The following is a 12,285-nucleotide window of genomic DNA, read 5'->3' on the forward strand; positions in this document are numbered from 1 at the left end:
GAGGTCATGGGTGGAAACTTTGTATACTGCTTATGAGATCAGGTTCAACACAGTTATGTCTGAAAACCTTGATATTAAAGGGACATGAAACCCCAACATTTTATTTCATGATTCTGATAGAACATACAGTTTTAAACACACTTTACAATGTACGTCTATTATAAAATTTGTTTCATTATCTTGTTATCCTTTGCTGAAGGAACAGCATTGCACTGCTGGCAGCTTGCTGAACACATCTAGTTAGCCAATCACAAGATACAAATGTGTGCAGGCACCAATCAGCATCTAGCTCCCCTGATATGTGCACATTCTTTTTCAACAAGACATACCAAGAGAACAAAGCACATTTGAAAATAGAAGAGAATTTAAATGTGTTTTAAAATTGCACGCTCTATCTGAATCATGCCAGTTTAATTTGAACTTTCCTATCCCTTTAAGGAATGTGTATTGATAGTGATTGGGGATAGGTTATAGCTAGGGTAAGGGATTAGGGTTATGGTTATTGTTAATTGTCCTCAAAGGCAATGATGCCAGATTTTAGCAGTGATCATGTTGTTGCTGATATATTTTGGCAGCAGTGATACTACCATCATGAAACTTTCTTGGCAAAAGTCCTGCATTAGTGAAGATCAGCTGATGCCCCCTAGGCACAGTCTTAGTGATTACACTAACATTCTCTCTCAGGTGACCTTTGACCGTTCATACTGACCTCTGGACACGCACAGTGTCTGGTATAGGACTTCCAGGTCTTAGAGATTCCCCATCTGACACTTTTTCTAGACGCCTGTGAAGAGGATGACACATATAATTTAATTTGCAGAAAGTAAAGAAAAGGAGATGCAAGTGAAGGGGGGAAAGTGAAAGAGAAAAGAATACACAACAGAAAGACTGAAGGGAAGTGAATGAACAGGAATGATAAGAGTGAAATCAAGATAAAAATAGGTGAAGAAACGTAAAATAAATTAAATGGTAATTACATATTGAAAGATCAGTAATTAACCCCTTCGTTACCGGGAATATCAGAGAAGAACTTGCCCAAAATGCCGGTGACTAACATTTTTCTATCACTCCATTTAAACAGAAATAGAGCCTTGTTTTTTTTTATTTATCTGTCATAAACTAAATATTTTTTTAAAGTAGACAACCCTAGGTATTGATCTAGGCACATTTTGGAATATTTCATGCCACCATTTCCCAGCCAAATGCGGATCATATAAAAAAAATCATTAACTTTTTCACAAACTTTGGGTTTCTCACTAAAATTATTTACATACCACTTGTACAATCATGGCACAAATGATTGTAAAAGTTTCTCTGGGATCCCCTTTGTTTAGAAATAGCAGACATATATGGATTAGAATTAGGGTTGCCAGCTGTGCGCTATAAAAATACCGGACAACCTATAGGTGACTGGACACGGGTTGTAGCTGGGTTCACACAATGTCCCCACAAATGCTCAACCTTAGGCCCCACCCTTGATCCCACCACATATATTTTTCACAACTATAAGTCATTTTATCCCCTTAGTTGCCAGTAACACATGTACGTAGAAGTGATGTGACCCCTTTGGCTACCAGAAGTAAACACCCAGCAATGATTGAACAAACCCCTGTTTGCCTAAAACACATATAATAGAAAATGCACAGTGTAACTTCTTTTTGAGCCATATTTCTAATGCATAAAGGCCTAGAAGGCCCTTTACATTTAGCTGACAGGGGTCTTTAAGTGACCAGTATTTGTGTACAGATTGTACTGGACAGCCCGCTAAAATACCGGACACCCTATTTGTATGGTTCAGATCAGCTATAATTAATATAAAATTGATACAGACATAAAGACTTCTACATGTGGGGACTCTACTATTAAGTAATGACAGACCTAGCACCTGTAGTTTCTTAGCTACTCTGCACAATTACATATGCTAATTAGTATGGCTGGTAACCCCAGAGGTAATCACATGACATGATCCTGAGGTTCAGCCATAGCTCTGTAGATATTACCAGACCAAAGCAGTTCATGTCATTTTAATAATCTATTCCCAACATATAAGCACTGGAAACTCAGGATTTATAATGGGAGTTTTGTTAGAACTTAAAGGGACAGTAAACACCTTGTAATTAGGAGACATTTCTGTTACTGTCCTATAGAATAACATATCAGCCAAGTGTAAACATTTGTTTATCAAAATAAAATCCTGTTTACTGCAATTGGTTTTCAATAGAAAACCTGCACCCAATATTCACCTTATTTGGAGGAGCCAAATAAGTTTGAGTCGGCAGACAACAAGGCTAATCATTGCCATTAAGTTAGTATAAAGTGATTTGTTTGCAGTTGTTATCTATTAAAGCCAATTAGGAAAATATTTGTTGCAGAGTTAGCTCTGAAAAGTCAGCAGGATGCAGTTCCAACTCAATGTACAATTTTCAGAGCTAATTACATGAAAAGGGGCAAAATAAATAATGAGTATATTCCAAAGTTGTTTTATTATGCACAATTAAATATCTTACGTTAATGCTACACTAATAACAGGCTATACTGACAGTCATGGTATAATGTGATATCTGCAATGATGCAGCAGTTATGTCACAAAACCAACTGACAAAAAAAAAGCAACCACCCTCATAAATAATGCCAACTTTACTAGAGTTGCCAGACTGATCCTGCTGAGCTTCAGTATTGACTGGACTAAACTTTACAACTATAGCTCTGTATATGTGCTGGTGAGAAGAACAGTGACTACCTCCAACACAATGCAAATGGAATCCGGTGGGAGCTGCAGGTATGAACACCAATTACTACAGGTAGTGTTACCATGATCACCCCACTCAGTAACTGAATAATGCTAAGTCATCTTTTTATACACTGTAAAATAATACAGATAAATTACAGAAGTAATAGCTTAAACTTTGTAGCTTCCTCTGTGCACCAGTACTCTGAGACAAAACATAGCATACAAATTCAGATCAAACTGATGCGCATCTGGCCAGCAGTATATGCGCTGATGGCAGATGTCCTCACGCTGCAAACTCACTGGTGCTGGGAACCTCATGAAACACTGTACTGTAAGGTGCAGCATCTGATGCAGCTGTTTGTTCTGCTTGACCCGGATGAAGAAAAGACAACTGGCAATCTGATCCAATAAATTCAGATCAGAGTGATGCACATCTGGCCAGCAGTATACGCGCTGATGGCAGATTTCCTTCAAGGATTTTTATATTACTAAACTGTAAGTATCTAAGGTAAGATTTTCTGAGATTAACAAGTTTGTAAGCTCTTTGAGCAAGACATCTCATTACCACACTAGATTGTAAATACAGATCCTGCTCCAAGAGCCTACAGACATGCAGTGAGGTCAGATCATTTCTCATATTTCTGTCACGCTTTTTCTTTACTTTCCTATTTCATAGAAATCTTTAGCTTTAATTTGGTTCTGTATGTTTAACGCTTTCTGTACTTTTCAAGGCTTATTGATATACAATATAAAAATCATCTCTGTGACACTAGAACTTGAGTCATACCACCAACAATAAAGCATAATTACACTTACACTGCTATAACTTTAATAAACTGATATTAAATCAAATTGAATGGCTTAAATCCATTCTTACTTCACATATCTGTATAATGTAATAATATTAAGGGTCTTGGTGAAGAGAATACAATGATATGATTAATATGTTTGCACTTATATCCTCAATGCAATGCCTTGACCTAGGGACACCAATAAGCACCTTGCAGCTGGTTTACAACTTTATCTGAGAACTGCAGCAACCTGGAACAAGGACTACTATATCTGTGAAACTAAACTTGAATGTCTACAGTCACTGTGGGACAAGTACTACTGTTGGATTTTTGAAGCAGAGAGTCCTGGTGAAGCACACAATTTGATAGGTCATGGGATGGTCCTGTATTTTATACCTCAGATTAGAAATTGAAAAAAACTGCATTATAAGGTACACTGTGTCATGCACCTATGTTCTTGCATTGGATGAAAAATCCTTACAAGATGTGCATAGACTGATTCATATCTGGCAAGCAGTATAACGAAGACTGGAATACTCTATGGCAGTGGCAGGAAGATTGAAGATTTCAGAGGGACTAGTGTTATGTCACATGCTGAGTGCAGTCTTACATCAGGGATTTCTTTTGTTTCTCTACACTGTAAGTACCCAGAGGTAAGTTCTCCTTAAATACAAGAATGTAAGCTCTTTGAGCAAAGCACTGAAACACTAGATTGTAAGCTCCTTGGAACAGGGTCTGCACTTACACCCATGGAAATCCTTTAGAGCAGGGACTCCCATTGTACCAAATAAATGTATTGTTGTTAATAGAGTGAGATAAACCCTCCATTTAATTAGTTCAGCAAGGAATAAATATACAATGCATAGAATATACAAATTATCCCACAGAGTATTACTAATTCAAAATGCATTTTAATATGGCACCCCTTATGCTTCTGTCAGTTTAAACCAGTAGTATAGCAAACTGTGAAATACATGAGGCTTAAATAACACAACATCAACCATAGGCAGCCTGTTTTGCTACTTTGGGACTCTTTCTCACTCAAGTCATTATGGTTGATGCTGATGTCCTTGAGCATTCCACCCTTTGCTACAGGGCTGCCCATTATATTGAAATGGATTTTGAATTGTAAGTGTTACAATTTTGCACAGATAAGTACATTTATTTTTTGCTAGGATTAATACAATGGAGGAATGAGCCCCAAATTGGCCAAACAGGCTGTCTATGGTTGGTGCTGCTGTTCTGCTCAAGCATTAATTTCACGCTTTGTAAGTGTGGTTACGAAAATTAATGTAATCATCTGCAAAACTGGCATATAGCCGTAAACCTAAAATCAATGCTTGAGTCCAATAACATAGCACCTACATCATACTGAAGAGCCCCAACAAGGGCGAAACAACCTGCCTATAGTGAAAAAACACTTTGTAGTATTACAATATATTATTCCCCTGCAAGACACCACTCCTTTTGTACTGGGTTTGTATGTAAGCAGAACTATTACAGAATAATAAGGTTTCCATATATCATAAGATTCAAAGTTTTGCCTGATTGCCAAGTGCCCTTGACATAGTAAAAGTGTTCCTACCTAAAACTATTAAATGGTCAGATGTTCTGTACATATCTGCAATAAATATGTTTGTATATTTAAATATGAGGACACAAAGAATATCTCTTAATGATAGCAGCAACTGGATCACCCGAATCACCCAGCAGCAACTGGATCACCCTGGATCACCCGAAAATCTCTAGCAGTTATTTCCATGCTTAATTCAGTGCAGGCCTCCATTTACCAAGTTGCCTACAAGCTCATCATACTGTAACACACCTAGTAAAGAAGGCTTATTTACAGTATACTGAGAACTTGAAAAACAGCCCTATTAATACTTAGAAATCAGCTATTTAAATATTTTAAATTGCTCTTTTATCTGGTGTCAGATCAAAGTAATTGCCAAAGAAAGAGGATATCTACATTATTTGTTTACAAACTTGAATAATAAAGTATGCATTTTTGCACATGTCTAGTAAATTCTTTGCCTTGATAAAAAAATATAATGTTCTAATTCTTGAGAGCATTTATTGTTAAATGTTTGCAGTACACTACATGTTACATCGTATGGGACCTACTAAAGGGATATAAAACCCATTTTTGTTCTTTCCGGATTCAGATAGAATATTACAGGCAATTTTAAATGATTTTCCAATTTACTCCTATTATCAAATGTGCTTAATTCCCTTGATATACGTTGCTGAATTTACAAAACACATCAACATTTAAAAGTACAGTTACACTCATAATAACACTATCTGATACACAAATATTAAATAAAAATATTGCATTAAAAAGTTATAAGGGCTCAAAGATATGAGGTCTCAGGTGTTATATATAAAAAAAAAGACTGCAAAGGGCTTTAACATAGAGATACTGTACATATGGCTAAATATGTATATGTATGTATATGTGTGTACATATGTATTTATATTTGTATATACGTATTTACAGAATATAAACACTTAAATACATATGCATACATATATAGACATATATATAAGTGCATTGGAGCCCTTTGCAGTTAAGTAGATGAAAACATGAAAAACATATTTATGCAATATTCATAAGTGTTTAACGATGTATTTACTATATAAATTTCACATTCCAATGTTTTTGCACAATGGGGAATATGTTCTATGTATTTTTAAATAGATAATCCTATATATCTGTATACATCTAGACCTATATATAATCAAGTATATATATATATATATGTATATGTATGTATAAATATATATTTGTGCAAATATCCATCAGATATACATTTAAATATCTCTTTAAGAATACATAGAACATATTCTGCTATCCGCAGAACATTAGATTATGAAAGATGCAATATTATCTTCTTATGTTATGCTTTTAAATAACCGCCATCGTGTTTGTGTGACTTGTGGGTGCTAGGTATTTTTCAGCTACATTGAAGTCTATGGGGGGGAATGCGATTTTGTATTCGCAACTTCTCAAAGTCTATTTTTTACTGTGACGTTATGAACATGAGAGAGCAAACTTTTCCCTTTCAACTCGTAATATGAGCCTGAAACTCTGAGAGCAAAAAATAATTAAGCAGTCATTTTATCCCCTTGGCTGCCAGTAACACATGTACAGAGCAGTGATGTAACCCACTTGGATGCTAGAGGTAACCAACCCAGCAATGATTGACCACCCTCATGGTTGCCTGTAACACATATAATAGAAAATGCACAGTGTAACTTCTTTTTGAGCCATATTTCTAATGCATAAAGGCCTAGAAGGTCCTTTACATTTATCTGACAGGGGTCTTTAAAAATACTGGACATTTAAGTGTCCAGTATTTTTATACAGATTTTACTGGACAGCCTGTTAAAATACTGGACTGTCCAGTTGAATACTGGACACTTGGCAACCCTAATTAGAATGCCGCTAAATGCAGCTGCGCACCACACTTCTGTTATTCCTTGCATTGAAGGGGTTAATCAGGCAGCTTGTAAGGTTAGTTTTAGCTGCAATGTAGAAATTACCCTCCCACCTGACACCTCCAACACCCCCCCCCCCCTATCTTGGGTATTGGCAGACAGTCTGACAATATGCAGTTTAGGTTTTTTATTATTATTATTATTAGTTTTATATATTTGTAAGCTGTATTTACACATGATTAGATAGACATTATTTATGAGATGCTCAGTTTTAGAACAAATAGCAAAATAGAACCCTTATTCTAAATCAAATTTACTGTGCTAGAAAACATTTGAATTGTTACCTAGCAAGAAATATGCTATTTATTTTTTTTCTCTGAATTTTAAGGGATTTTGCCAAAAAAATAATAATAATTAGCCCTAAGGAAGTAAGAAGTTTTTTATTTTTTATTTTTAAAACACCTTTAAATATTTTTTACATACCAAAAAAAAGACTTTGGGGCCGAATTATTAATGTGCAGGCGGATGATCCACTGTAGTGGATCATGTTCGCCACACATCAATAAATACCGACAGAATACGCTGTCGGTGTTTATCATTGCAAAAGCAGTTCTAGTTAAATGCTTGTGCAATCCCGTCCCCTGCACATTCGCGACCAATCGGCCACTAGCAAGGGGTGTCAATCAACCCGATCGTATCCAATCAGGCTGATTGCTGTCTGCCGCCTCTGAGGTGGCGGACGAGTTAAGGAACTTCTTAACTTCCACTTCAGGTGGACCTGAAGCGAAGTGGGTTGGAAGTAGCATCCGCTGCTTCATAAATCGACCCTGATGCCTTCACCTTATTCTGGCTTAGCCATTATAAACTATAGGCTAGATTACAAGTGGCGCAGTATTTTTTTTTCCACTAGGGTTAAGCTTTTTGCACTAGTCGGGTTGAGTTCGTATTAAAAGTTTTGAGCTAGCATTAACATGAATAGCATGAAAAACCTAACTTAAGTTTTCGCGTGCACGTGCATATATTTCCCCATAGAAATCAATGGAGAAAAAAAGTAAAAAAAAAAAACACCATTGCATTTTCAAATTCCCCATAGAAGTAAATGGAAAAGAAAATACACCTATCACGCAAATAGCATATTCGCATTAACAAATGAGAAATATTTACAGTAAATACATAGTTAAAATCTTTATTAAATATGAATATTGCATAAATATGTTTTATCATTTTTTTATCTACTTAATGGCAAAGGGCTCTAATGTACTTATATATATGTGTCTATATGTGTGTACATATATAGTAATGTTTTTATATGTGTATATATGACTGTAAATACACATAAATACATTAATATATATATATATATATATATACACATATAGATAAATATATATATAAATATATACCTACATATATATGCACCTTACTTGTAATCTAGCCCTATATGTATAACAGCCAATCATATGCGGACAGCACAAATGCATATTAATGTATTAGCTGCTATTCATGTGAGTATGTACAATCTCGGCCAGAGGGTTTGGGAAAGTTATAATCAAATATGTAGTTTAAAGACGTAACAGGACATTGTAGTTCAATGAAGAAAAAATCCATATTACATATTGTCCAAAAAAGGTTATATCAGTCTGTGACTCTGTAAAACTACATTAGCACATTTGTCAATATTTTAGCTTTAAACTCACACCTATTGCAGATCCCATGGTTAAAATATGTATAGATTTCTTGCTATTAAATTGCAACAAATTTACAAAATACCCAGGTGGCCCTCGGTTTACGCCGGATCAATTTGCACCGTTTCAGAATAACAAACTTTTTTTCCAGTCATGTGACTGCTATTGAAAAGCATTGAAAAGCAGTGCACTAATTAAAATAGCCAGTAGGTGGAGCTGTCCGCTTGTGTTGCAGCAAAGTTATGCAAGCTTAGCAGACTTAAATTAATCTATGCACACAGAACAGACCTTGGCAATCGAGCAACAAGATCTAGCAGCCACTTCCCTATTATTTTTCTGTCCTGCTGCTTGAGGTGAGGGTGCCTAACTGCTTAATCAGTCCAGATTGAAATGCTTAGAATAGGTGCAGACCCAATATTATCTAACATGCTAACAATGCAGAGAACAGTTTGCAGAAAAATGCAAGTAAAAAATGTTTTTGTCCATTAAAGTTAGTTTGATGATACAGTCTGTTGTGTGATTATTAGCAAATGTTTTTGTTCACTAAACTTAGTTTGATGATACAGTCTGTTGTGTGATTATTTAATTAGGTTTATAATGCAGTTTAGCATTTAAAGTCTTCATTTCAAAGCTTTGAAAAAAAATGTATTAAGTGTTACTTATGTCAATTTTTTTTTTTTTTTTATATATAAATTTTTATTAGGACATATGTAATACAGTCTTAATGAGAAACATTGTACATCAATATTGTGTGAACAGTAACAATATTCAATAAAGCTTTTATAGTAATGAGATGGTCTCAGTATAGTCCTTGTTGCGTGATCTAAGAGCTTAAACCTCACAAGTCCCATCAACGTCTAATGTCCTTCAGTGCAAACAGGAAGACAATGTTTATGTTCAACAATAATACGTAGTTATGACACAGTAACGATCATTAAACTAACATATGATTAACATATTTCAAGGTTAACTTATGAGAAGGAAAAATGGATTAATAAATGAGATCAACTCAGTAAATTGTTTCATATTCAAAGATCTTCAATGAATAAGATATCTCCGAGTGGAAATGTGGAGAAAGAAGAAGTTAAATATACCAGTAGAAAGAAGGGGGGAGAGAAGAGGAAAAAAAAGAGAAAAGAGGGGAAAAAAAAAAAAGGGGGGGTTTACATTATTAAGGGCGGGTGAATAAGGCTAGTGACTGAAAGTTCTGGCTGTATAGCCATAAATCACAATAGGTCGGTATCCCAATCAGCTGAGGAAAAGACCTCTAAGTTTAAAGAAAACTACACAGGACTATAGTCCCAAACCAAGGTATGGAGGTCTTCAGAACTATGTATATGAGAGACATATGCTTCCATTGATTTGATGTATCTTAAGGTATCCGTAATTTGTTCCCAAAGTGGAGAGGTCGGTTGAAGCCACGTTTTGGCAATGGATAACTTGATCGCTAGGAATAGATAGACGCAGAACAGTTTCTGTGGAATGGGTAACTTTGGAGGGAGAATGTGGAACAAGCCTACACTGGGTGTTGCTGGTATTGAAATGCTCTTCGTATTACAGTATTGAACTGCTTTTTGCCATAACGGTGCAATAACCGGGCAGGACCACCAAATGTGGGCTGGAGTGCCTAGAGCATCACAACCCCTCCAGCATTTGGGGGAGTTGGTGTGTGATATTTTAAATAGGCGGACCGGCGTCATGTGCCACTGCAGTAATACTTTGAGAAATAGTTCATAGAGGGTAATACAATGGGCTGCTCTTTTAGTTAATCGAATTTCTAAGTGCCATGCTAGTGGTTCATGTATTGTATTCAAGGAGGATTCCCAATGTTTTATCGGTGAAGATTTATAAAAAACTTTGGGGTGCAAAATATCTTGGTAAGAGGACGATAGCAATTTTTTAAAAGCGATTTTTACGTCCCATTTCATCTCCCACTTAGTTTTGGATCGTAACGGATCCTTGTCAAAACCCCATGATTTAAGGAAGCTCCGTAATCTCCAAAACTCAAAATGTAAGAGTAAGGGCGGGTTATACTTCTGAAGAAAAGCTTGATATGAGAGTAATTGGGTCCCCTCATATAGATCAATTACATTGAAAATATCCAGGTCTGACCACAGAGATGGATGAGTATCCAGCAGCGCTAAAAGAATCCCCTTAACCTTGTGAGATGGAGATAGATGAGGTGCAACTGTGGGTAGGTTGTGAATTTTGTTCCAAAATTTCAAGTTGGAAACTATAATGGAATTCACTAGAACAGTTTGCAGCCTAGCGTGTTTAGGAAGCCAAATCAGGTCCTCAAGGGAAACCCCGGGTGGAAGTGAGGCCTGCTCCAGTTCTGCCCATCTACTGTTAGCTGGCATACCCCATTACATCACATGGGAAAGACGAGCGGCCTCATGATAATAGAGAATATTAGGGGCAGCCGCCCCTCCAGCAGATACAGGTTGCTGTTACTTATGTCAATTTTGAGAGGGGCCTGGAACCTAACTCTCTCACTTCCCATTGACTTACATTATAAACTGGGTTTCAATTTACAATGGTTTTGATTTACAACCATTCCTTCTGGAACCCAACCCCGGCGTAAACTGAGGGCTACCTGTACAGTAGCTGAAGAATGTTACATATAATATATACATAATTACATTCTATGATATTTAAACTAGTGCATTCTACTTGCCATTTTTGGTGTATGGTAAAAGTAATTGTAAATTCTAGTGTTACAAAAACTAAAAATAAAGGTGCCCTTCATTCCTTAGTTTAATAAAAGCTGATGAATAGGTACCTTTATTTTGCCGTGGCTTCAGCGCTAACCTAAGCTCCTCAGGCCGCCCATGCCACACCTCAGTTTTTTCAATGAGGTGACATTTCCACCTCTTAGCCAATAGCTGCGCTTGCCCTTTGGCATTATGCCATAGGCTAGCACAGCTATTGTCTGAGAGGTGGAAATGTCACCTAAATGAGCTGTGCTGTGGTCGCTTAGGTTAGAGTTGAAGCCACGGCAAAATAAAGGTACCTATTCCCTATTCATCAGGTTTTTTTTTTAAACTGATGCTGAAGGCCGCCTTTATTTTTAGTGATGGTAAATCCTATCATTTTTGAAACCCTAGAATTTATGATCCCTTTAAATAACTAATGGGAGGGGTGCTCTGCCTTAAAATGCCCTTGCTTGGTTTTGGTTCCAGTCTGTCCATGATTGCAATATATCTTCGTGATTTGCTTTGCTCCCTTTTAATGTAAAATACCTTTGCTAGAGACTGAAAGTCACATTATGTAACTTAGGTATCTGCTGAGAATTGCCTGACCCAACTACATACTGCACAGTTGTTGCTTAGAAAACTCACTTGTTGCTAGCCCTATTGGGCCAAAATCAAGGTAGATAAGATAAACCTACTCACCAGTGTTTTTATTTATAGCATACATGTGTATGTATATATATATATATATATATATATATATAATGCTAAGATAATGGGGGGGCAGTTAACATTAAATTACAATAAAGTTAAATATGGGAATGAAATGAAGAATGACAGGACAGTAGGAGAGAGTGAAGTGTTAGGGGCAAAGAATGATGCAAATGGTGAATGAGATGGAAAAGAATATCGGCTAGATTACGAGTTTTGCGTTACGGCTTTTA

General features: G+C 36.2%; 1 protein-coding gene across 1 annotated transcript in view; it reads right to left on the reverse strand.

The window, feature by feature from the left end:
• RGL3 (ral guanine nucleotide dissociation stimulator like 3) overlaps positions 1-12,285 on the reverse strand; it is a 114,833-nt gene that overhangs the window by 56,081 nt on the left and 46,467 nt on the right. Inside the window, exon 5 of the mRNA XM_053717854.1 lies at positions 710-784. Within this exon, the coding sequence (XP_053573829.1) occupies positions 710-784 (75 nt within the window). The remainder of the gene's footprint in view (positions 1-709; positions 785-12,285) is intronic.

This window comes from Bombina bombina, chromosome 6, assembly GCF_027579735.1.
Source record: "Bombina bombina isolate aBomBom1 chromosome 6, aBomBom1.pri, whole genome shotgun sequence".
NCBI classification, from domain to species: Eukaryota; Metazoa; Chordata; class Amphibia; order Anura; family Bombinatoridae; genus Bombina; species Bombina bombina.